This window comes from Somniosus microcephalus, chromosome 4, assembly GCF_052327205.1.
Source record: "Somniosus microcephalus isolate GS21.2 chromosome 4, FLI_Smic_1.0, whole genome shotgun sequence".
Classification (NCBI taxonomy): Eukaryota; Metazoa; Chordata; class Chondrichthyes; order Squaliformes; family Somniosidae; genus Somniosus; species Somniosus microcephalus.
The window spans coordinates 228,244,879-228,271,660 of record NC_140990.1 but is presented as its reverse complement, the minus strand read 5'-3'; the positions used below and the strand labels follow the sequence as shown (position 1 = coordinate 228,271,660).

Below are 26,782 nucleotides of genomic sequence, written 5' to 3'. Positions count from 1 at the left end.
CAAGGCGTGGAGATGCCGGTGTTGGACTGGGGTGGACAAATGTAAGAAGTCACACAACACCAGGTTATAGTCCAACAGTTTTATTTGAAATCACAAGCTTTCGGAGCGCTTGTGATTTCAAATAAAACTGTTGGACTATAACCTGGGTTGTGTGACTTCTTATCATTGATCAAGGCATTTACCTATATAAAGTAAATGGGTTAATGCTTTATTCAAGAAATCAAGAACATAATTTGATACAAGCTCATTAAGTTTTTGGACAATGACATTACAGGCAGTAATTTGTTGCTCATAGTGCTTAATATATTAATGACATGTTCTAATTTCCAATAACCTTTCTTTTGTTTTAGGGAATCCCTGGAAACCCAGGAAGCCCTGGTCTCGAAGGTAAACCTGGCCCTCAGGTAATTTTCAGAAATACAAAATATTTCAAAACACAATCACCTCATGGCAGACCAAGTTACTCAATTATCTTTCCTCTTCATCTATGAATTGTTCAGATATGAAGATGTTATATTGTTGAGTCCTGTTAGTCTTCTTACATCACCATCAACGTTTACTATGTTTAAATTAGAGTTTAATTTCCGGCATAATATCTACAGTAGAAACACCGTGGTAACTGTTTAATTGTGTTGTCATCACCAACAGTTACCAAAGTCTCTTTGGAACTTGTCCCCTGTTTTTGTTCAGTGGTAATTAAGTATTTGAAATTTTGTTGTCTCTATAAACATATGTTAATCCCAATTTGGCTTCAGAAAGAAGAAAAGTGAGGGAAAATAGCAATTCATTTTATCTCACTTTTGTTACCAGGGTCTTCCAGGAGGACGAGGTTTGCAAGGTCCTCCTGGACCAACTGGCCCAAGAGGTCCAACAGGTTCTCTAGGTTTCCCTGGTCCAAAGGGTATTGATGTAAGTGTTCTCCAATGTGTAGATTCATTTTATGTCATTTTGGAGCATTTGTGGAGAATCTTCTGCAGTTATTTGAGTAACCATTGCTTTAATTTCTTTTGAAAATTTTAATTTCTGCTAATAAAATTACAGAAATGATGTCAAATGTTTATTTTCATGTCTCAAGTGTTTGATTCAAGTTTTTGTCTCAAGGGTCAACCTGGTAAGAATGGTGAGAAAGGTCCTCCAGGGGCTGTCGGTCCCCAAGTAAGTAAATAATATATGACTCACTGGTAAAAAGATACTATCAAGAATAAACACAATATAGAATGGAAAAGTATTTATTGTTCATACACAGTTTATTTTTAATGCCTTCGCATGAACAAATTAACAGGGTCCACTTGGTAAAGATGGTGAGAGAGGTTCCCCTGGTCCAGGCGGTTCTCCTGTAAGTATGACATTAAATTTAAACAGCTGAAAGTGCTAAGATTTATATATGTGCATTGTAGGAAAAATAAATATTTCCTTTATATAATTATATACGTGTTACAAATTTATTTCTTTAAAACTATTTTCCTTCATATAGTTTAGTGCCTATTCCCCCAGCCTTGTTTTGGTCTCTCTACACTCATTCTCCTGCTGAAGGTATTTCTGGGGCATGTATTCTCCAGCCTCTGGCCATGCTGTTCTGTGAATGAGCACTAAGGGTGATGCTGAATTTCCTTGCTGTGGTGAACTGTTTGATCTCCACTTCGATAGTTGATATAAAACAATAACAGTGTGCTGTTACTGCTTTAAAGGCCACCTGCTTTAAACTTACGCATGGACAAGAAGATAACGGTCTGGCTAATCAGAAATTGCTTCACTAACAATTTTCAAACTTGATTTACTTCTTGCAGTAGTACACCTTAACTTATTAGGCTAGTTATATTACATAAGCAAAATACTACGGATGCTGGAAATCTGAAATAAAAACAGAAAATACTGGAAATACTCAGCAGGTCAGGCAGCATCTATGGAGAGAGGAACAGGGTTAACGTTTCAGGTCAATGACCTTTCGTCAGAAAGTAATAATATCATTACTTTCACCTGGTTGCTTTCTTCTAAAATGCAAAATGTTAAGTAATTTTATCTTTTCTTAGGGTTCACCAGGTGAAAGAGGAGAGCAAGGTCCTCCAGGTCCTCCTGGCTTCCAGGTATAACTGGTTTCATATACTTATTGTAAAAGTCCTGTACAGTTGATTGAATCATCTGTGACACTGAGCCCCAAATTCCTTAGGAGACCATTATGGCATAGCTGCCAGGATTGTATCTAAAAATGCCCTCAAGCACTGACCCCACTAGAGTTTGCAGGGTCAGTAGGAGAGCACCTCATTTGTATGGGGCAGGTGGGTGCAAGCATCATTATGGGCACATCTTCAGTGCCCGCCCATCATGGGAACCCCTGGGCATCCTCCAACCCTGGCCTCTTCAGCCTCCTATGTAATGCAGCCAATATGTTTATCTTTTAAAGAAATATGGTGGCATTTCTTAAGGGTTCATGCCAATTCTCTTCCCTGGATTCCACCTGTAAGCGCATATCTAGCCATTTGGTGGCAGCTAACCTCAACCCACTCAGCATACCAGCCTCCACAGAAAGATTGGGTCCTGACTGAACCAATGAAGGGGGCAACTCCCAGTCTAGGGAGTTCCCCCCTCCCCACTATGACTTTGTCTTGTGAGCTGGTGGTTCTTCTTCTTACAAAGCAATGTGGAAACTCCCAGAAATGGCAGGTCTCCACAGTTTTCCGGAGGTGGGGGATTCAGCTGGTCTCATGGCAGGAGACCATTGGAACCCATCAGTAATTTCAGACCCATTGGCCTAGAAATTGGGTTGTGGGTTCGCCAGGGCTGTAGCGCCAGAAATTTTGCGCCAGCGTTAATGCGGCAGCGCCCGACGAAAATTCGGTTGCGCCGGGCCCAGACGGCGGCGGGCGCTAAAGGAGGGTTTTAGCGCCTCAAAACGGGCGTTCAATTGGGTTTTCCGGCGGTAATCCCCCGCTGCGGCACCCGATGCGGTGCGGCAGGCTGGGGAACTGCAGGCCTCCTCCTTCTGTTAAGGAGGAGCTGCCTGCAGCCGACAACTGACCGGCGGATTCCCCCGACATCTGAGCCCGGCACCTCGGGGAAGTGCCGGGCTCGCAGCACACACACATCAGGGCCGCGGGGGGGGTGATGCAGGAGTCCGGGAAGGGAGGTGCGGGCAGGCGGCCGCCGGGAACGCGGCCAGCCGCCGCTCCATCTTTATGCGCCGGCGCAAAGGCGTGTAAGAACCCTTTCCACAATCGTTGGTTGCGCCTGCCACGGGCTTGGGGCCGGGTTACCACGGCAACCGGGATGCTGCGCACACCGATGACGTCATCGGTGCCGGCGCAGCGCTACCGGCTAACGCCGATGGTAAGGCCCAAGTCAATTTCAGAAACGGCTATAATTCCAGCGCAATGCCCTCCAGCGCTGCTAATTGGGCGCTAACCCCACTCAATTTCTAGGCCATTATTTTTAACATACAGGTACCACATTTTCTGAGCATAATGCAAATACTATAGAACCCTTCTCAGTCTGACACTTTAAAAAAGAAAATCTTCTCAGGATGTGGGCAATTCTGACAAGGCTGCATTCATTGTCTATCCCTAGTTACTCTGAGAAGGTGATAGTGGGCCATCTTCTTGAAGTGATTGTACTACGGTACTGAGTGGCTTACTCGGCCACTGCATTGAGGGTTAAAACTCAATCAGCTGGTATGGCAGGTTCCTGTCACTGAGGGGCATTAGTGAACTAGTTAAGTTTTAATGACACAGCAGCAGCTTTCATGGTCATTATTTTAGTGCTAGTCCACAGATTACCAGATTTATTAAATTTCACAATTTGTGAAATAGAGATTATGAAATTGCAACATCTGGGTTCCTAATCTCATACTATAAACACTACACTACTGTAACTATTTAGCTTATTCTATGTGCAGGAACTCTTCCCACAGCTCTAGTTAACCCAGCAAGCCAATGCCCTAATGGATAAGGTAATCCTTACTGGACAAGCGTGAGAAGCTTACCAGTGCTGGTCGACTGCATGACTTGGCAGTCTTGGCTCTTGTCAATCTATGCCTGAACTCTTTGGATTTAGGTAAGTAGGGTATGTCCCTATGCAGGAGTGTGTGCACTCCATGCCGAGCAACCAGAAACTCTCTCTACCTGTTTGAATCTCTCACAAGTAGATTTTGGAGACTTTGAAGCATACTGATGTGTTTCCATGCATGTTAGGCACCCAGCTGACCAAAAATGAAGTTCTGTATTAAGTTTTTTATTTGGGCTTAAAATAAATAGAAGGGATCCATATTTAATAGGCTCATTTAAAATTATTAGTAAAAACGACAGAACTTTTATAAGTTGAGTGTTGCTTTTAATTAGATTTCTGTATAGCGGGAATGGTTACTGCCAGCATTGATAGTCAAAATTAAAATAGTATTTAATATTGTTTTACTTAAATCAGTTGCTTGATGTGGATTTGACTGTAGTTCCTTCTCTTTCCATGTAAGGGTCTCAGCGGTGGAGCAGGTTCCCCCGGTGAAAATGGCAAACCTGGTGACCCGGTAGGATAGCATTCAATCAGTCTTTCTATATATCAATCCTTATTAATATTTTATCCCTATTTCCATGTTGTTTGTGTAATTTAAAATTTATCAACATGAACAAAAGTGATGTTATTTTTACCTTTATAATAGGGTCCCCCTGGCACAAATGGAAACCCAGGAGCACCGGGACCAAAGGTAAGTTCAGCAACAATTTATAGTTCAAAATGCTTCTGTTCTTTAACCTTAACATTGCGTAATATTTGAGATCATTCTTCCACCCAGGGCGAGTCTGGTACTCCAGGTGAAAGTGGACCGCAAGGACCTGCTGGTTCTCCTGGACCCCAAGGATCTTCTGGCAGCCCTGGACCAGAAGGAACTAAGGTAAATGTTTCTGACTAGGTTTTCCTCTATTCTTAGAAAATTGGAAACAATGAAGATACACAATGATTTAGTAACTTTTTTACTTAACTTTAGGGCCCTATTGGGCTTTCAGGGCCTTCAGGTCCAATGGGGCCTCCAGGAATGCAAGGTATGACAGGGGAAAGAGGTGGTCCAGGTGGTTCTGGTTCAAAAGGTGAAAAAGTAGGTGTAATTTTCATTCAAATACTCAACATATTGCTGTTCTGTACTAAATATTCTGAATGTGCTAAACTTTACAGCTCATATGCACTTCTTTATTTTGTCAGGGAGATGGTGGTCCTAGAGGTCTTGATGGCACACCTGGTAAAGATGGCACTAGAGTAAGCAGATATGATTCTGTCAAGACTCACTTATTATTTTACTCAATAGTCTTTTTTGGCTACGTTGTTTGATGTTTTACATTTCTAATATTTTAATTTCTGTTCTCACACAGGGTCCTCAAGGCCCTATGGGTCCACCAGGTCAAACAGGTCCCATTGGAGAAAGGGTAATTTCCTGTTTCATCCTTTTATAATGTATTTATTGATAGCATATGATTAAGATTAAAACTGTGAATGTTGAAAATCTTAAGTAATAACATTTTTTTGAACGCGCGCAATAGGTCCCTCACCATCTGAAATGAGGTGACAGGTTAACATTATGGGCAAAGATCTTTCATCAGAACTCAGTTCCTTTTCTATTTTTATTTATGATAATCCATACTTAACATGTACTAAGGTTTAGGTTCATCTAATGCTGCTGTTATTATCTAATATAATCAATATTGATGTATTCATCAATGAGTCAGTGTTAGTTGTTCCATTCATTATTACTTTTGATCATTATGGTTTGAAACTAGCCCTTCTCCTCCATTGATTGCTTCCTCTTTTCATTCCAGGGTGAGCCTGGTCCTGCTGGTCCTTCAGGCCCTGTCGGCCCTCATGGTGCTCTTGTAAGTATGACATAACAGTAAAATTAAATTGACTTGATATTCACTGGATCACAAATGAACATCTTGAAGTTTCTTTTACAATCTTTCCTAGGGTATAACCTCCACCATTATAAAGCAATATTGAGGATTAAATTGAGCATAGCTTCATTCCAAAAATTAAAAAAATCTTAAACCCTTCAAGTTGATTCACCACTAATAATATAAGAAGGACTGGGTGTTAAATTGGTTAGTCCACAAAGTTCACCTCTAGGGCTTAGGTTTGAATTCAGCTCTGACAGATGGGGTGAAAGTATGCTCTGTCTGCTGGTTTTTGGTTTGAACACAAACATACCTCTGTAGGAATGCGTGAATTCCTGATGAAATTACTAAGAGCGAGGCAATCAGCTAACCAAACCGATGTTTAATGCAAACTGGTGGAAGTAACATTCAAAAACACAAGAGAACTCAAACACAGGTCTTTGCTTAAAGCTGGCTCCACGAGGACTGAGAAGGGAGGCTCCTCAGTCTGACATCATGACGTCATCATGTTTCCCGCCGTTGGGAACGTCACATGACCCACGTGATGATGTCATCGCGCTTGGTCTTAACCCTTTAGAGACCACGCTGTTAACATGCAGCAAACGAATACAGATACTGATTGGCTTTGTTACAGGCAATTATGTACAACAATATAAGAACCCTTTGATGGCTCTGCCACACCTCCACCATTCTAATTATTACATTTGAAGCAATGTTTTGAGGAAGCTGTAAAGCATGGAACTATAAGCTTCACATATTCTTCTCTATTCAAATTGATTTTTCAAAATACCATGACTGTTTATAGGACATTTACCACTCGTCTTCCTTCAGAAAGATAGTTCAGTAAATAAAGCATTTGATTCTTACATGGATCATTAAGATTAGCAGATGGGTGATTACTGTGGATAAAGATGAAAAACTTCAGTAGGATACTTTTGGTAGAGATACTAGGTGAAACACGATTAAAAAGATAATTTAGTACCTGGCACAGACCTTCTACAGAAGGAAAGAAATTGTTAATCATTTCAATAATAAATGTATTTCTTTTTTCTCCAGGGTGAACGAGGAGAACCCGGACCTAAAGGACTTAGTGGATTTCCTGGGCCTTCTGTGAGTATGGACTTAGCAAAAATTCTGTGCAATAGTTTTGTTCGAATCATTAAGGTTAATGAATCAAATACACTATTGATATTGTTAATTATTGGTCTCTTCAAAATTAGCTGTATATGGTCCAAACATTTTTATTAATTGATCATTTAATGTGTAATGCAGTTTAGTTGCAGGTTACCTATCAATGGTACCCTCAGCCAGCAACTCATGCTCAGTAGTTGGGTTTTATTCTACATTAACTATTTCAACACAGTGCCAAGATTTCCATGACACAGTAGCCTATGATCACAATACCTCAGCTACAACAACAACTTGTATTTATATAGCGCTTTTAACGTAGTAAAACGTCGCAAGGTGCTTCACAGGAATATGATAAGACAAAAAATTTGACACTGAGCCACATAAGGAGAAATTAGGGCAGGTGACCAAAAGCTTGGTCAAAGAGATAGGTATTAAGGAGCATCTTAAAGGAGGAGCGAGAGGTAGAGAGACAGAGAGGTTTAGGCAGGGAATTCCAGAGCTTAGGGTCGAGGCAACAGAAGGCAGCTAGGGTTCTTTCAAACTTTTCAGATGAAAAAAGTACACTTATGACACTTATAAAATGATAGTTTTAACAACCTGTTAGATTTTTATTATTTTTAAAATAATATATATACCATCAAACCATAAAGTTATATTCTTTCAAGTTTTTATCCATACTCTCCACCCCACAGTTAACTGCTGTGGTTTGTGGGTTCCTTCATTCCAAAGGCACAAACCCTTTTTTTTCCAAAATGATTAATTTTTTGACAAAGTTAATTAATGTGAATGATCATTTCTGAAATAAAGAATGTGTTAACTAATCAAATCTCTACCTTCCATACATAACTTCCCTGCATATGTATTAACTCTGTTCATTAGCAGTTATATGTAACTAGACAATAGACTTATTCACATTTCCAGTGGACCTTTGTCCCTCTTTAAGACATCAAGATGAGAGGTATACCACTACATAAGAAATGCAAATCAAAGATTTATTTCCATGGTGGGAACCAACCAACAACCAGCTTTGTAATTGAACATTTTTTATTCTTTTCCTTTCTGCAGTCTTTTAATTCTGGATAGTAATGAAACCTAAATGCAATATGCTCTTTTCTAATATCATTTTTCAGCTGTCTCTACCTTAGGCTTAGTTGAATGAAAATGAGCTAAAAAGAAATGTATAGATTAGTCAGGCATTTTACATAAGTAGATGTGAAATTCTTTAGTGCAATGTTTTGTTGAAGTTATTTACTAGAGCTAATCTGCCATTTTTATAAAACCAGGGTCTTGATGGGCAAGTTGGTCCTAAAGGCTCAGATGGCAGTTCTGGTCCAAAAGGTGAACCTGGTGCTCAAGGTCCTCAGGGTCCAGCTGGTTCTACTGGTCTACTGGTAAGTAAAGAGCACTGGTTCATAATAGGATGAAAATACTTTTTCCAAACTGCACCATCCAGCATGGTCACATGTCGGCTCATTCACGCTGTTTATATGTAAATATATTTATTCAAACCACATTCTCACTATATCTATTGAAAGATCATTTCTGTCATCTCGTTGAACCAAATTGTATATAATATGTATAAATTTCATATATGTAGTTGTTTTCCAAAATGTTTGAATATCATTTCTAGTGATCTCAAAGATTTTACACTTTTATTTAGGGTCCTGCAGGGTCATCAGGCCCAAAAGGTGACCGTGGTCCATCAGGTCCTCAGGTGAGTATTGATTCCATTAAAATAAGGGCTAAAAGAAACAAATACAGTTGCATCCTATGATGGGACCCAATATATAAAAAAATATATATGTGCATATCTAATTCAAATATAGTAAACTGTATCAAAAACTAACACCGCTTCTCCTTTTTAGGGTATAAATGGTAGGCCCGGTGTTCCTGGAGGAATGGGACATCCTGGACCACCTGTAAGTTGTATTTGTTCTCAAAATACTGCACACTGTTGATCTTAGCATCGTTAGCCAATCAACTCCCCTTGTTTATCTGCAGTTTTTCAGCATTTCTGCTACTAAATATGTACCATTTGTCCCACCCATTTTATATTGTTATTTTTATTATTATTGTTCAGAGATGGGTGGATTCTATTATCAGAAAACAGCCATAAAAGGAAGAACATCATTGTTTCTATTTTACAAGATGGTCCAGGCTATCAAGTTCTGTAAGAAAAATTGGAGCAAATTGGTGGGGGCTAGGACAACACAGAATCTGTGCCTGATATCTCGGGGTACGGAGAGGCTCAATGTGGAGTGGACCACTGGAGAAGATCTTAAAAGAATACTGAGAAAGAAGCAAAAACATGCTGTTAATTCAGTGGTTCCAAAGCAAGGCCTTTTGGAGCAGGTGTGCTAATAATAATTTAATTGCCCAAACCAAACTACATTAATGAATTAAATACAATTCTTGATCAAATTTTCCAATTTATCCTCACTTTAGATTGGATTCAGTCAGTGGAATATTTAGGCAGGTTATAAAATCCAGTATTCAGGCTCTGTGAATTAAGACACTGGAACAAGAAGCCTGAAGGACAAATATGACTCGTTTTCAACAGGCTTCCATGGTCAAGGTTAAATAATATCCACTGCTTGGTCCTGAAATCATTCATCTACAGCTCAAATACTGATTAAATAAGCACAACTAGTTGAATAATATACAAGGACTCATTGCATACCCTCTGTGCAGTAGCACATAATGCTTTATTTTGTGATACTTCATTCATTATAATTTAAAAAATTAAGTTATTACTCAATTTCATGTTTCTTCTTTTGACAGGAAAGTACTTTCTCAAGATGTAACTATTCTGTCCCACCCAGAATGCCCTTTCTTAATTGTTAACACAATAGCTTTGTAGTAGTATTGTACCAAGCAGGCCCATGAAAAAACCTCAGCCACAATTGCTGCTACAAGTATCCATGTGTATCCATGACAAGAGCCAAAATCTATTTATTTTGTTCCAAACAGTAAAGTCATTCTGTAATCAATATTCACCTTTCCATTTATTGAACAGGGTAATGTTGGCCCTGCTGGAACTGTAGGCCCGACTGGCAAAGATGGTCCTCCTGGTCCATCTGGTAATACTGGCCCAGCTGGTACTCCTGGATTATCTGGTCCCAAAGGTGATCTTGGAGGCCCTGGTGAAAGAGGTCCATCTGGCGAAGCTGGTCCTCAGGTAGACTGACTTTCATGAGCTGATTTACAAAAGATAATTGTTAACGTTTTGATTTCAGGCTGATGCTGATACTGAATGTTATTTCAGAAATGCAACAGATTAAGTAGCTTTGTAATAATACATTTGCAACATATTTACAAATGGTGAAATATTTTATAATGGAGGCATTATTTGAAACACCATGCAACAATGCTTCTGTGCTACATGGTTGGATCAGTAGTGTCTCCAGGATGATAGGAAGCTGATGATGGGTCAATCTGTTACACAATAAAGCGAAGATTTCAAATGTAGATTTTTTTTTTAATGCAATTAAAACAAAAAAAATGCATTTAAACCCGTATAAGTAATTAATAATGTCCAAAATTGTTATATTTATTTCTTCACCAATATTCTCCGCTACACTTCTCCTGAATGTCAGGGCCAGTTTTCGCTCAGTCCAGTATGGAAAATGGGGCAGTAGCAGCCCTGAAATTGGAGTGCTGCACTTACCACCCTACTCTAAACCTGCTCACTGACATTTGGCTAAATGCTTTTACAAAGGCCTGTATCAGACGGGAGCCTCATTAAATTATGGAAATCGGGATCTTATGACATAGATGGGACCCCAATTTCAATTTTGTGGTACATATGTATGGGTGATGAGTGGCCTGACAAACAGTACTAAAGATACCCCTAGAAGCTGCTCACAAAATGGCCCAGGAAGTATCTAATTATGTTTTTTGTGGAGCCAGCTAAATTGCTGCCCTCCCAGAACTGGCGAGCTCCAGTGGAGTACCCATTGGTGACTGCAGTATGCCAGCGGAATGGAAATGAGGCCCAAGCCTCTAAATGAATCAGGCAGAACGGGCGGATAGCAACCAGGGTGCTCTGCCCACCACCTGCCCAAATCGGCCCTGCTGACTCCTTGCTGGGGTATGATTCCATGAGCACTGGTTACCCTCTGCTACACTAATTATTCAACTCTGAGCAATGACAGTGAAGGTCAGCAGGCCAAGCAATAATGGAGGCACCCCAGCTAAGCCCAACCCTATTTTCACTCAATATACACATGCCCACACCTTTTCAGCTTCTTTTCAATTTCAGCAATCAACTTTGTTCCATAAGTATTCAGAAACTCTGGTATAAAATCTAAATCAGATATCAGATTTATTTTATTATGGTGTCCCTCTTTTGTTCCCAGTTTCTAGCAATAATAATTTGACTTAATTATTATACAGATTCTGCCTATTAATTCAATATTTTCCAATTGTTGCTGCATTGAATAGGGTTCAGCTGGTCCAAGGGGTCCAACTGGTCTTGTCGGAATGTCTGGTCCAGTGGGTTTGAAAGGTCCAACGGGCCCTCAAGGTCCACAAGGTCAAAGAGGTGAACCTGTAAGTATTAACTTGCTTAATAAGCCTGATGCAATAAATTTTGCTAATGCATCATAATTACTGAACACAAGCCATCGCAACTTTTATCATAAAACTATCTTGAAACCTCTTGACACTAACCTGTGGTGATTTGTGACAGTCATATACCATTCTGTGAATTTCCAATTGTACTGTTCAGTGTTGTTTATGTACTAGTCCAGGTCTGGAATTATATCTTGTTGTTCTCAACAAAAAGAGCAATTTCTATTTTAATTTTAGTTAGAAATTTATATGAATTCTTTAGTGCATTCATCAAGTAGAGTAAAATGAGCATATCACACATTGGCCTAGAAATTGGGTTTTGGCTTAGCCAGGGCTTTAGCGCCGGAAATTAGTGCCGACGCTAAGTCCCCTGCGCGCGCCAAAAATTCAGTGGCGCCGCACCCAAACGGCTGCCGGCGCTACTGAAGGGTCTTAGCGCCTGGAAAAGGGCGCTAACTGCCGTTTCGCGCCGCAATTCCGGCGCTGCGGCACCCGATGCGGTGCGGCAGGCTGGGGAAGTGCAGGCCTCCTCCTTCCGTTAAGGAGGAGCTGCCTGCACCCGGCCGCGGCCCGCGCAAATCTGCTTAAAAATGAGCCCGGCACCTCGGACAAGTGCCGGGCTTGCATCTGTTCCGGGGGGGGGAGAGAAGTCCGGGGAGGGAGCTGCGGGCAGGCGGCCGGCGGGAAAGCGGCCGGCCGCCGCGGGGCCTTTAATGCGCCGGCGCTAACTGCAGTAAGACACCTCTGACAAAACGCTGGTTGCGGCTGCCACGGGCGAGGCGGCCGCAACTCAATTTCGGAGTTCGGGCGGGTTACCACGGCAACCGGGACGCTGCGCACACCGATGACGTCATCGGTGCCGGCGCAGCGCTACCGGAGCAACGCCGATTTAGGGCCCCAGGGAATTTCACTACTGGCCATAACTCCGGCGCAAGGCCCTCTAGCGCCTCAAATGAGGCGCTAAGGCTACTGAATTTTCAGCCGTATAAGTACAGTCAAAAAAGATGTAAAGTAAAAATACCTTTTGAATCACGACAGTGGACAAAATAAGCAAAGGCGTAATGTGATTTGATATAATGCATCTTATACCATTTTATTTCAGGGTACTCAGATAATCTGTTTATAAGGATGGGTCAATATTAGAACACTCTAAAGGAAAGCAAAATGTTCCTTTTATTCAACAGTTTTTATTAAGTGAATCCCATTAAGTATAAGTGCAGTTATCTCCTTTGATAAATAATCAATAAATTGCATTGAGCTCAAGTATGAACACGACTCCATCACATGATTTACATTTGAGGATATGATCCACAGAGCTGTTCAGTGCAGAGTCGGTTGTATGGGAAAGCCAAAACTTTATGGAGGAGAAATTCATTATAGCCCCGTCTGGGACGCTAAAACTTCAGAAGCGGAAAAATTATCGCCAGGCGCTAATGCTGAAAGGCTCCCGCAAAATTCCGTTGTAGCGCTCCAAGAGGGAAGTGGAGCACTAAATCAAGAGCTACCAATTCCCTTAGAGTGCTAAAGGGAATGAGAGGGGCAGTATCAGCAGAGCACTGAGCAATGTTCCGTGCAGCGCTGCCGGATTCGCAGGCTCCTTCCCACCCTTAAAGGGAAGGGCCAATGCTCACAGCAGTTAAAGGTAAGGCTGGGGATGGGTCGGTGACGGCACCCGCGATCCGCGAGGAGCAGCCCCAAACACTCTAAGAGTGTGTAGGGCTGATCAATCGCAGCAATGAAAAATTAACAAAAGCAGCACAAAGGGGTGAGAAAGACATTTTGGCCTACCTGACCACCAATCCCTTTAATTACCGCTTCCCAAGTGGCCGGCTGAGGTCACAGCGCCTCTTGCAGCTGCCGTTACTGATGCCCGGTGAAGCTGCAGGGGGCGGAAGCAAATTTAGAGCGGTAACGAGGCGCTGCGTCATGATCTCCGGGGCACAGAAGATCGAGGAGGTAAGTTTTACCGCCGGCGCTACCCCCTCATTGAATTTCGCAGGAGTCGTTTCTTTCGTCGCACCCGGTCTGTAAGTTGTTAGAGCCCCATTAGCGCCCCCTGGAGGCGCAAAGGAGGCCAATTTCTAGCCCTTTAAAATCTGTTCATCTAAACATCTAGTAAGATTCCATCTCTTTACGGCAAATCTAGTTAGAACTCACCACAAAGGGTCATATTTCTTAGTTCATTAATGATTATTAGTCATGTTCAATATGCTTAACTTTTAAAAACGGTATACTGATTCACATGCATGATTGTAATGCAGGTGTAACCTATTATTTTTCCCCGAATTGTTGGATCGTGAATAAGGTAGAGGTGTAGTGACACATTTGTCAGGTTGTTCTAAGAAAGTTATATTATAATCTAGATTTAGATCTGTTCACAGTGTATAAATTATAATGATAATGACTATCATGCTGTGTTATTCAGGGCGAGAGTGGGAAACAAGGTCCAGCCGGCCGGATAGGGGAACGAGGTCCTGGAGGTCCAATGGGATCAATTGGCTCAACTGGGCTGCCTGGTGAATCTGGCAAAGATGTAAGTACATTAATTCATCTTTCGCTTAAATATTTAAATTATTGTACTCATTTAAATCATAGACATTATTTTGTTATTCTATCTGGTACAATAAGCAATTCACAGTTACTTAGATATCTCCTTGCATGGTTGTCCAGAGGCTATATGCAGTTTATGGAATATACTTCAACAATAACTTACATTTATATAACATAGTAAAACACTTTACAGGAGCGTTATCAAACACAATTTGATACCGAGCCACATAAGGAGATATTAGGACAAGTCAACAAAAGCTTAGTCAAAGAGGCAGGTTTTAAGGAGTGTCTTAAAGAAGGAGAGAGAGGTAGAGAGGCAGAGAGATTTAGGAAAGGGATTCCAGAGCTTAGGGTCTAGGCAGCTGAAGGCACGGCCGCCAATGGTGATGCAATTAAAATTGAGGATGCGCAAGAAGCCAGAATTGGAGGAGCTGAGAGATCGTGGAGGCGAGAGGAAATTGCAGAGATAGGGAGACGTGAGGCCATGGAGAGATTTGAAAACAAGGATGACAATTTTAAAACAAAATTTGTTATTGGGACCGAAGACAATGGCTTCGGTCTTCCCAATATTTAGTTGGAGGAAATTTCTGCTCATCCAGTACTGGATATTCAAGCTCCCATAAGCTCCAAGGTTTAAATCAACTATGTGACAATAGTTTCCTACAACAATGCAGTATTCTATTGGAACCATAAGTGTTACACACTTTCAAAGTTTCAGTTCAATTTAAATAATATTGGTCATTTCTCACTCCTTTCATACGTTCTTCCTTCTGTCGAGGGAGAGTGAGGGTAATAGTACTGACTGATCATGACAGACTTGTATTGATGGAACAGCACAACATTAAACCATTGTGTGTCATATTTAATGGAATAGTATTCATCAGTTCATGGTGCCAGATTTGGAGCATGAAAATTTGATATTTGACAAGTTGCAACATATGTTGACTAGCTTGTCAATGTGAACACGAAGCATGTATGTTCGAATAAATAATTTTACCTGCACTAAATTTTATTATTCATTTGAAATGTGCTATAAATAGAGGATGCATTCATTAAACTGGAACAGAGATATGTTCTTTTATAATGAGTATATTGTTTCTTATAGGGTAGTCCTGGTTCCAAAGGTGTCCCAGGACCTACTGGAGCACCAGGTCATAAGGTAGGAATTTTCAAAAGGTGCTACACAACTGGAAATATTAGTGCCATTTAAATAATTGAAATTCCTTCTGTTCTCATTATTGATTGTTGTATTTGTATTGGCAGGGTGATCGTGGTGAACCTGGTTCTGCAGGCCCGCAAGGTCTTGCAGGTAATCCTGGTCCCCCAGGTCAAACTGGTCCAGCTGGCAAGCAAGGTGACAGAGGCCAACCGGTAAGTTTGTGAACTGGCACATGCCACAGTACTTCACTGCACTATGGCTGCCATTAGTGTGCATTACTAGGATAGATTGAACTTTCATTATAACTTTAGAATAGTTTGTTCTAGGTGAGCCTTTTACAATATAATTAACTGAACTCCTCAGTCATTGTTTATAGATAAAAACTAAAAAATATGTCTCTGTTTGTCTTCTATTTTTCTTTGTATTTCTGTCTTGTGTATGCAAACTTTCTGCTTGTTTTCCCTTTTTCTCACCCTCTGTATACCTCTCACACTCTTTTTATTGTTATTTCAGTATCTCTGTGTTTGTCTACAACGGTTTCTCGCTTTTTCTCCTTTGTGTAAGTTTCTCCTTGTTCCTATTGTCCCTTTCCATCTCTAACATATTTGCTGTTTCTTTCGGCATGTCTCTTTCTTTCTTTCTCTCTAATTTTTTCTGAAAACCTAGTACTCTGTATATATCTCTCACAAACTTTCTCTTATTTCTCTGTATATCTGTTTGTCTATATCTATTTTTCTATGTCTTGCAGTCTCTCGTTTACCTTGCATGTCAAGGAAATCTGGTGGCAGACTTGGATGCAAAACAATTGCAGAAATGGTCCTCTCTCCCTATCTGGGAGCAGTTTGTCTCTCTCCTTCACTTTCGTTTCTCCTTTTATGAAGTGTCTTGGAATGTTTACCGTGTGGTTCACTACAGAAGCTGTATTTCTTTCTCTCCCTCTCATCCTTCATTTCTGTTGACTCTTTCACTTACTGTTTTCTTCTTTTGTTTTGCTGTCTCCTGTTTCCATGTCTCACTTTTGCATTTCTGTTTCTTTCTTCCTTAATTCCATTTTCCTTCTCCTCCTGCTCCATTACTTCTTTTGCTCCTCTCTTGGGTGCTATATAAATACAAGTTCATTCTTTTCTTGAGGTTCATGCATGATGAAGCAACAGCCTTCATTATAAGAACGCTGAATCAGCTGACTTAACACTAAACTGTTTTGTAAACTCTCAAATAAAGCGTATTTCTTTTTCTCTTTAGGGTACACCAGGTTCACAGGGTCCACCAGGACCAGCTGGGTCTTCTGGAGCTACAGTAAGTTGATGTTAATCACTCTTGGACATTCTTGTATAGTTAGCATGATTGGACTCTTAAGTACAAGCAACATGCTCGCATAAAGAAAAATAATTGAGCAATATATTCCAAAGCTTCTGATAAAACATTTTTTGTCCTTCGTTGTCAGGGTCCTCAAGGTCCTCGAGGAGCCAAGGGTGAATCTGGACTGCATGGGGAAACTGGTAGGCAGGGGCATAAAGGAAATCCTGGTCCTATGGGTTTGCCAGGGCTCATTGTAAGTATTTTGTGTTTGACAATAATCTAAAGATATGAAACAGAAAAAAACTAAATGAAAAGGCCAACATACATTCTACTGAGAACCTTGTTCATACACTGGTTTTATTTTAATGAAGGATTCTGACAACTGCATATTTGTTTAATTTTTATCAAAGGTTTGCTTATAGCAGCCCAGTAGCTAGTTGTAAAGCATTGGACTCAAAAGTCCTAACTTTTGGGCTGAGCCTCAGATGTCTTTTCTCTTTGCTTGAGTATTGGTCAGGCACAAGCTGGAGTGACTTGTGGTTACCGAGCGTTGTGACATATAGAGATAAGATTAGCAGGGGCTGTACTCTGTTTTGTAAAGTGCACTTCTTTTTGAACTATTCATGGAACCATTGGCCTATACTATGTTGTGCTATTGCCTGAAGGAGGCCAATTGTGACAGAGACTGAAATAGGAGATAAATATGGGCACATTTACAACAAAAATGTTATGCAGTCGTTGGCAACATTTGTGGCAAATGGTTATTATATTGTTTTACTGAAAAGGGTGAAAATTCTTTATTTTCTAGGGTACCAATGGGGAACCAGGTCAATCTGGAAATCCAGGAACACAAGGTGCCAGAGTGAGTAAAGTACAAAATTACTGTGGAAAACTTTGTAAAGCCTTCTATTTACATATTAATCTATGATTTTACTTAGTTGCTGTTCTTTTTAATCATTTGGATTATCTCAGTATCTGCAGATGATGCTGAAAATTGTAATATAAATTAACATTTTAATACCTTAAGGGGGAAAAATTCAGTATCGCCCCGTTCGGGACGCGATTATCGGCCGTGCGCAATGTTTAGCGCCTGGCGCTAATTATCGCCTCCAACTGCAAACTTGGCTTTTATCGCCCCCAGATTGGCGCGCTAAATCTCTTAAGGCGCAAAGGCTGAGGAGCGAGGCATTACCTCAGAGCGCTGGCGAAGCTCATGTGATGTCAGTCAGCAATGGAACACAGACACACTGGCGCCGGCCAGTTCTTAAAGGGAAGGGTCGATCTTGCTCTCCATCCACATCCTGCTCATTGCAGTCTTGAATCTTGGCCTGGAGAGACCTGTACATCAAATTTGCTGGAAAGAACAATGGAGAGGCCCAGGAAAAGAGCTCAGAGTGCAGTCCCCACAGTCTCTTCTAAATTGATACAAGGAAGGGCAAGTCAAAATGAACCTGCAAAGTGCTGCTCAGTAACCAAAACTCCTTCACACAGCATTGAATCTCTCCAGAAGTCTCTCTCTCTCTCAGAATGTGTGGTGCAAAAATGTCACCAACAAAAAAAGGCAAGAAGCGGTCGCCTTTAAATAGTGCTCCCCCAGTCCCTTCTTGACTGCAAAATGCTCCCCTCAACCTATCATTGCTAGTGGCAGGTGGTAAGGCAGGGGGCGCCACTCAATATCCAGTCCGGGGTGCTACCAGGGTGTTGCACACTCGACTGACATCACGATCTGCCGGCGCAGGAGATCGTGGTGGTAGTGTTTAGCACTGCCGCAAAATGTCTAGTTAATTTCGTGAGCGGCGCAAACATCGCCGCGCACAGGTGCTAGTTGCTTTGTGCCCCATTAGCGCCCTCTTAAGGCGCTAACAGGAGGCGTAAACCAACTGAATTTTTCCCCCTAAGTATCTGTATTTGGGTATGTTAAGCTCTAAGGGCCATGAAAATCAGCACCTTAGTGCTGACTGTTAAGGCCATTTTCAGCAAAAAAATGGCTGCCACCTTGCTTCCACCCACTTCCGGAACCTCCCGTGGCGGCCGCCGTTTTGGGCAGGTTGACCGCATGGCTGTTGCCTGAGCTCTTTAGAAAAATGGTAATGAAGAAGATCACGATGTCAATCAGTGTGCAACGCCATTGACTGCACACATGTGGTTTTGCAGGCACCGCATATCAATCGTAAGATGTACTACAACCGCAAAGGCTACCATTCATTTAATGTGCAGTTGGTGTGCGACCACGCCCAGCACTTCATGATGGTGAATGCCCACCATCCTGGCAGCAGTCATGATGCCTTCATCCTGCACCAGTCCAGTGTGCCAGCAATTTTTCAGCCACTATATCAAACCCGAGGGTGGCTACTCGGAGACAAGGGCTATCTGCTCTGCACCTGGCTGATGATTCCCCTCCGCAATCCCACAACTCGTGGCCAGCACTCACATAATGAAAGCCATGCCGCCACGAAGAACCTCATCGAGCAGACCATCGGGGTGCTAAAGCAATGGTTCCGCTGCCTTGACTGCTTGAAAGGAGCCCTCCAGTACATGCCGGAGTGATGGTCTGCTGCATCCTCCACAACTTGGCCACCAGGAGGGTGCAGCCCTTGCCACCATAGGTTCTGTGACCACCTCAGGAGAAGGAGGAAGAGGAAGAGAAGGAGACAGCCTGCATATCCACGTTCCTGATGGGCTGTCCGTAAACACCTCATCAGAATCCAGTTTTCCTGAATGAAACCCCGGATCCCCATTGCTCACCGCTTCCCCAACTTACCATCCCTCTGCAATGGAACATCACAGTATCCTCCTTGGAACAAAACTGAAATGAGTGCCACCACAAAAAAAAATTCCAAACATCTATATATATAAAAGGATACTTCTGTCTGTCATTCCGTCTGTCTGTCTTGAATTAACTCTCAAGTTATAGAGTGTACCTACACGTGCGTTACGTCGAAAGAAAGCTGACGATTCCAGAACCATCCTAAGTGTATTTATGTTTTGGCCAGACAAAAATTGTTCGCGCGTTATGCAAAAAACCTTCAAAATTAAACTCATTATCTGCTAAGTAGCATTGATTGACTGACGTCAAGGTCGACCAATCCTGTGCCGGCACGATTGACCAATCCTACAGTTCAGTCGCCTGATGGTTGGCCAATCGCTGCGTCTGTGGGCGGGACTAATCGTTTTCATCTCAGGGATCTGGCAGCCATTGCCTCAAGCTAATTTACTTCCAGCTCAAAATCTGCTAATCCAGCTTCGAAAAAGTTAGTATCTCTTTTAAAAATAACATAAGATTTACCAAAAACGTTTTATAAGTACTTTCACTTTCATCTTTCAAGGTATTAAAAGGTAGAAATGTTGCCCGGCAGCAGATTGAGAGGGGGGCACAGAGACAAGGCCCAAAAGCCTGGGACTCGATTTAAAATGTTGCCCGGCAGCAGATTCACAGAGGGACACAGAGAGGCCCCAAAGCCTGGGACTCGATTTAAACCGCCCGGCCCAAAACAGCCCTGGCAAAGCCGGGCTCCCCCAGCTTAATTTATAAATGAATGAATCCAAAGCTACATAATTTTGGAAGGGGAGGGTGAACAGCCAGTTGTCGTGGTGCATATAGGTACCAACGATATAGGTAAAAACCGGGATGAGGTCCTAAAAGCTGAATATAGGGAGTTAGGAGGTAAATTAAAAAATAGGACCTCAAAGGTAGTAATCTCAGGATTGCTACCAGTGCCACGTGCTAGTCAGAGTAGAAATAGAAGGATATTTCAGATGAATATGTGGCTAGAGGAATGGTGCCAGGGGGAGCGATCAAGTTCCTGGGACATTGGAACCGGTTCTGGGGGAGGTAGGACCAGTTCAAACCGGACAGTTTGCACCTGGGCAGGGCTGGAACCGATGTCCTAGGGAGTGTGTTTGCTAGTGCTCTGGGGGAGGGTTTAAACTAAGATGGCAGGGGGTTGGGAACCTGAGCAGGGGAACAGAGGAAAGGGAAACAAGGATAAAAGCAAAAGAAAGGAAGGAGAAAAACAAAAGTGGCAGTCAGAGAAATCAATGGTCTAAATCAAACATGGCCACAGTAAATAATAATTCTAATAGGTCGAAGAGCATTAACAAAATAAGCCTGAAGGCTTTGTGTCTTAATGCGAGGAGCATTCATAATAAGGTGGAAGAATTGGCTGCGCAAATAGAGGTAAACAAATATGATTTGGTTGGGACTACGGAAACGTGGCCCAAGGATGGCCAAGGCTGGGAACTCAACATCCAGGGATATTCGATATTCAGGAAAGATAGGTGTTGAGTCTCTGTTTTCCCAAGTGTAGTTATGCTGAATAACTGGACACAGACAACAGAATACTTAAACAGGTCTTTAGTAATTGAGGGTCAGGGCTGAACTGAAATACAAACTGCTCCACAGGGTTTATATACCGGTGTGGTCACCACCGGTAATACAATATACAGGAGCCATCAGAAAGTAGTTCATCACCTTAAGGTAGTCTCTTAAGGTGGTACAGGTTACATACACTACAATTCCTCCCCTTTTAGCTTAACAGTGTACACCCCAATTTAAACATAACATGAATAACATATATATACAACTTTTATACAAAACTGTTCAAAGATTCAGTCTCTGAGGAGGCCTCCTGATCCGGGCCGGATAACGCCTTTCAGGGGTCTCTGGTTCTCGTTGCTGGGGTGACTCATCCATTTGATCTCTTATGGATTGAACATCATCATGTACGTTCGAGTCTGAGGTAGATGCTACAGGCTCAATAACTTCTTCAACTGGTGTCTCTGCCGTAGACATGGGGTCGACCCTTGTTCTCGATTCCACAAGTTGGTCAGCATGACGTCGTATTACGTTCTCACCAACGTCTACCGTGTACATCAAAGGTCCTTGTCGGGCACGAATTGTTCCGGATTGCCATTTATCATACCTGTAGTCCCTGGCCAACACTGGTTGTCCTATTTCGAAACTCCGAGTGCCCTTGTTATTTACGTGCTGGAATTGTTTGTTTTTGACTTCCCTACGCACATTGGGTTTTAACAAATCCAACCGGGACTGCAACCTCCTGTTATAGAACATTATGGCAGGGCTTTGATTTGTCACTGCATGCATGGCGTTTCGATATGCCATTAGGAAATTGTCCACCTTGTGTTGTAGTGGAATATGGTCTTCGCTCATGACCTTTATCGCCTTTTTGAACGTTTGTACAAATCTCTCGGCCAACCCATTTGTAGCCGGATGATATGGGGCAGATGTATAGTGTTTCACCCCATTCTTCTTCATGAATTTCTGGAATTCTTCTGACACGAACTGTGGTCCGTTGTCTGAACATATTTGTTCTGGCAACCCATTCCTTGCAAATATGGTTCTTAGAACTGCGATCGTCTTTTCCGAGGTAGTGGTCGACATCTTAATCACTTCTGGCCATTTAGAATGTGCGTCTACCGCTATCAGAAACATGGAATCCATGAATGGACCTGCAAAGTCGATATGCACACGTTGCCATGGGGTTGACAGCCATTCCCACGGATGCAGCGGTGCAATTGGAGGTGAATTTTGAACTTTTTGGCACCCTGAGCAGCTTTTAGTCAGATCCTCTATTTGTTTGTCGATACCTGGCCACCACACATAAGCACTAGCAAGGCCTTTCATCTTGACTCCCCCCAGATGACCTTCATGCAGTTCCTTCAGAACTCTCTCCCTTAATTTAGGAGGAATAATCACCCTTGTTCCATACATCAATGTTCCTTGACAGACGGACAGCTGCTCTCGTCTGGCTGAGAATGCCGGTAACAGTGGTTCGCCATGTGTTGGCCATCCCTTCACTGTCAAATCGTAGACCCGAGACAGTGTCGGGTCATTTCTGGTCTCTCTCTCAATACTCGCATTGGTGACTGGTAAGCATTCGATGATGGTCGAGTGAAATATCTCGACAGGGTCAACTGCCGGTGCCTTCTCCGCTGTAGGTAGTGGCAGGCGCGACAGCCCATCAGCATTACCATGTTGCTTTGTACCTTTGAATTCGATATCATATTGATGTGCCCCTAGGAAAAGGGACCATCTCTGAAGCCTCTGCGCCGTCATAACCGGAAAACCCTTCTTAGGGTTAAAGATGGAAACCAACGGCTGGTGATCTGTCAGCAGCGTAAACCTTTGGCCTTGCAGGTAATGGTTAAATTTCTTAACTCCCCACACGAGGCTGAGAGCCTCCCTATCTATCTGAGCATAGTTGCGCTCAGCGGAGGTCAATGATCTGGATGCGAACGCGACTGGCCTTTCCAAGCCATTTGGCAACTTATGTGAGAGCACTGCCCCGATACCATATGGAGAAGCATCACAAGCTAAGCGAATAGGCAGCGTTGGGTTAAAGTGAGCCAACACTTCCTTAGAGGTGATCAGTGCCTTGTTTTTTTGAAAAGCCCGCTTACAGTCCTCGCTCCACTTCCATGGTACTCCCATTTGCAAAAGAGTGTTCAGCGGGTGTAACACCGTGGATAAATTTGGAAGAAACTTGTGGTAATAGTTAATCAACCCAAGGAACGACCTCAACTGGGATACATTTTCCGGAGCGGGAGCTTTCACAACAGCTTCGATCTTGTCAGGTGACTTATGAAGCCCCTCCCGGTCAATGACGTGACCGCAGTACGAGATTCGTTTCTGAAAGAACTCACATTTCTGGCGATTAACTCTGAGTCCATATTCTTTCAATCTGGTGAGCACCTGCTCCAAATTCACAAGGTGTTCCTTATCATCATCTCCTGTAATCAGAATGTCATCCAGGTAGCATTGTGTGCCTGGAATTCCCTGTAATACCTGCTCCATGGCCCTTTGCCAAATCGCTGGAGCCGATGCCACTCCAAAAACCAGTCTATTATACCGATATAAGCCCTTATGTGTGTTGATCGTGAGATACTGTCGTGACGCTTCATCAACTTCCATCTGTAAGTACGCCTGCGCCAGGTCTATCTTGGTGAAGTGTTTCCCGCCAGACAGCGAAGCGAAGATATCCTCAACCCGCGGAAGCGGATATTGCACCGTGTGAAGAACCGGATTAACAGTGATCTTGAAATCGCCACGGATGCGAACCTTCCCAGGTTCCCCCGGCTTGTTGCTCAACGAACGCTTCATGACGGGAACAATGGGCGTGGCCCATTTGCTCCAGTCCACCTTTGACAGTACTCCTGAACGTTCTAGCCCTTCCAGCTCTGCTTCCATAGCAGGTCGTATCGCATAAGGTACCGGTCTGGCTTTGAAAAATTTTGGGTTTGCATGTTCTTCAACCTTGATGTTTGCTGTAATTCCTTTCAGTGTTCCCAGTCCCTGTTGGAACACCTCCTTAGCATCGTCCAATATTTTGGACAGTCGTTTAGGTTTGACGTCGTCCTCTTTACAGGAATCTACAGTTAGTGCTTGTAAGGAATGCCAGTCCATATTTATTCTCTGGATCCATTCCCGCCCCAGTAGTGGTGGACCTCCCTCAGGTAACACATACAAGTCCATTCCTTGACTTTCTTTACCATTGTAGACCACCTTTACCTTTATCTTTCCGATGGGGTATACTCTTTGCCCCGTGTATGTTTTCAATACAATCTCCGTATCCCTCAGGGGAATGTGTGAGACTAACCTTTTGTACTCTTGCTTATTCATGACCGTCAATGCCGATCCAGTGTCCAATTCCATCTTCACTTGGACTCCTGCTATCCGAAGCATGACCCAGATAGTTTGGTGGTCTGCTGTGTTACCCACATTATGTATTTTTAGACAACCCAGTTCCTTACTGCTGGAGTCTGAATCCGTCTTCTGTTCATCTGAACTGTTCTCTGTCACCTTGTGTACTTTCTTGTACTTCTCCTGCGGCGACTTTTTGTTGCTGGTCTTCTTTCCTGACCGGCATACTTTCGCTATGTGACCAAGTCTGCCACATTTCCTGCATTCTTTATCTTTGAACCAGCACTGGCTCTGATCATGCGTTGTCCTTCCGCAACGATAACACTTTACTGCACCCAATGCCATTTCATTGGTGCTGAATTCTGATGGCCTTTGCTGCATTTCCGCAGTGCCTCGTGCTGCTGCCTCGTACGATGCTGCAATGCTGAAAGCTTTGTCCAGCGTAAGATCCTTTTCCTCTAGCAGTCGCTTCTGCGTTCCTTCCTTTAGTAGCCCACACACGAACTTATCTCTCAGAGCGTCTGCTAGTCCTGTACCGAACTGACAATACTTTGATAACTTGCGCAGTTCGATTAAGAATTCAGCGTTACTTTCCTCTTTCAGCTGAATTCTTTTGTAAAATTTAAATCGTTCCGCTATCAGCAGCGGCTTGGGGTTTAAATGCTCTTGCAGGATAGTAACAATCTCCGCGAAACTCTTTCCTACCGGTTTATCTGGTGTTACAAGGTGCCTTAATAACCCGTACGTCTTCGCACCCATCGAGTTTAATATGGTTAGTGCTTTCTTATCTGCCGGTACCTCATTCGCTGTACAATAAACTTCAACGCGTTCCACATAAGTGGCCTAATCTTCTACATCGCTATCAAAAGCAGTGATGTTACCCGTTTTTGGCATCTTGTTGAGTTTCCTTTATTTTATTTATTTTCCAAAATGGCGGCTTCCCGCGCTTGGCGGCTTTTCCCGCACTTGTCTTCTTCCCCCGCCGACTAAAATGGCGATTACCGCGCTGTTGCCGTTCTCGCCTCCCAGCAGTTCTTTATTTCCCCTGACGTTGCTGCTCTTGTTCCCCGCCGCTCCCGCGGTCCTCGTGGACATTAACGCTTCTCTGGCTGCTGCGCGTCTCTGCCCGATTGCAGTCCAGCCCCTTACACCGGCTGCGGTCGTGTTCTCCGCCCTTTTCTTCGGTTTCCCTCCCCTTCTCCCACTGACAACTCGGCCGACTTTCTCTCCGTGTCGCTAGATCGGGCTTACCCGCCGCTGTCGTAGAAGGGATGATCACTGCCTGTTGCTGATGGCGGACTTCGTGGCCAGCAAATCCAACCCGGGTTCTCGATGCCTCCCGTGCGCTGCGGTGCTCAGCAGGATGATGAGGGCGGATGCCCCTTTTCGACGCCCGTTCTGAGGACGAAAGCTTCAACTGCCGCTAGGTACGACCAGACTCGTCGCCACTGTTGAGTCTGTGTTTTCCGAAGTGTAGTTATGCTGAATAACTGGACACAGACAACAGAATACTTAAACAGGTCTTTAGTAATTGAGGGTCAGGGCTGAACTGAAATACAAACTGCTCCACAGGGTTTATATACCGGTGTGGTCGCCACCGGTACTACAATATACAGGAGCCATCAGAAAGTAGTTCATCACCTTAAGGTAGTCTCTTAAGGTGGTACAGGTTACATACACTACAATAGGCAAAAAGGAAAGGGAGCTGGGGTAGCCTTACTGGTTAAAGAAGGGATTAACACAATTGTAAGGAAGGATATTAGCTCTGATGATATGGAATCTGTATGGGTAGAATTGAGAAATACCAAGAGGCAGTAAATGTTAGTGGGAGTGGTATATAGACCTCCAAACAGTAAGGTGGAGGTTGGGGATGGCATTAAAAGGGAAATTAAAGAAGCGTGCAATAAGGGCACATCATGGGTGACTTTAATCTACATATAGATTGGACTAACCAAATTAGTAACAATACGGTGGAGGAGGAATTCCTGGAGTGTTTACAGGATGGTTTCCTGGACCAATATGTCGAGGAACCAACCAGAGATCAGGCCATCTTAGACTGGGTATTATGTAACGAGAAAGAATTAATTAGTAATTTAGTTGTACGAGGTCCCTTGGGTTGGAGCGATCATAACATGATTGAATTCTTCATTAGATGGAGAATGAAGTAGTTGACTCAGAGACTAGGGTCCTAAATTTAAATAAAGGAAACTATGATACTCTGAGGCGCGAGTTGGGTAGGATTTATTGGGGAATGTCACTCAAAGGGTTGACGGTGGATAGGCAATGGCAAACATTCAAAGACCGCATGGATGAACTACAGAATTTGTTCATCCCAGTTTGGCACAAAAATAAAACAAAAAAGGTGACTCAACCGTGGCTAACAAGGGAAATTGGGGATAGCATAAGATCTAAGGAGAGGACATATAAATTGGCCAGAAAAAGCAATAATCCTGAAGATTTGGAGCAATTTAGAACAAAGGAGGACAAAGGGATTAATTAAGAAGGGGAAAATAGAATATGAGTGTAAGCTTGCAGGGAACATAAAAA

At 42.9% G+C, this 26,782-nt stretch overlaps 1 protein-coding gene across 1 annotated transcript in view; it reads left to right on the top strand.

Annotated features, from left to right (window-relative positions):
* Positions 1 to 26,782, top strand: part of LOC147120253 (uncharacterized) — a 107,345-nt gene that overhangs the window by 58,487 nt on the left and 22,076 nt on the right. Inside the window, exons 23-46 of the mRNA XM_085985898.1 lie at positions 351 to 404; positions 811 to 909; positions 1,102 to 1,155; positions 1,283 to 1,336; positions 2,031 to 2,084; positions 4,460 to 4,513; positions 4,646 to 4,690; positions 4,778 to 4,876; positions 4,970 to 5,077; positions 5,182 to 5,235; positions 5,349 to 5,402; positions 5,793 to 5,846; positions 6,921 to 6,974; positions 8,279 to 8,386; positions 8,656 to 8,709; positions 8,861 to 8,914; positions 10,012 to 10,173; positions 11,439 to 11,546; positions 13,993 to 14,100; positions 15,223 to 15,276; positions 15,381 to 15,488; positions 16,519 to 16,572; positions 16,721 to 16,828; positions 17,384 to 17,437. Of these exons, the coding sequence (XP_085842024.1) occupies positions 351 to 404; positions 811 to 909; positions 1,102 to 1,155; positions 1,283 to 1,336; positions 2,031 to 2,084; positions 4,460 to 4,513; positions 4,646 to 4,690; positions 4,778 to 4,876; positions 4,970 to 5,077; positions 5,182 to 5,235; positions 5,349 to 5,402; positions 5,793 to 5,846; positions 6,921 to 6,974; positions 8,279 to 8,386; positions 8,656 to 8,709; positions 8,861 to 8,914; positions 10,012 to 10,173; positions 11,439 to 11,546; positions 13,993 to 14,100; positions 15,223 to 15,276; positions 15,381 to 15,488; positions 16,519 to 16,572; positions 16,721 to 16,828; positions 17,384 to 17,437 (1,809 nt within the window). The remainder of the gene's footprint in view (positions 1 to 350; positions 405 to 810; positions 910 to 1,101; positions 1,156 to 1,282; positions 1,337 to 2,030; positions 2,085 to 4,459; positions 4,514 to 4,645; positions 4,691 to 4,777; positions 4,877 to 4,969; positions 5,078 to 5,181; positions 5,236 to 5,348; positions 5,403 to 5,792; positions 5,847 to 6,920; positions 6,975 to 8,278; positions 8,387 to 8,655; positions 8,710 to 8,860; positions 8,915 to 10,011; positions 10,174 to 11,438; positions 11,547 to 13,992; positions 14,101 to 15,222; positions 15,277 to 15,380; positions 15,489 to 16,518; positions 16,573 to 16,720; positions 16,829 to 17,383; positions 17,438 to 26,782) is intronic.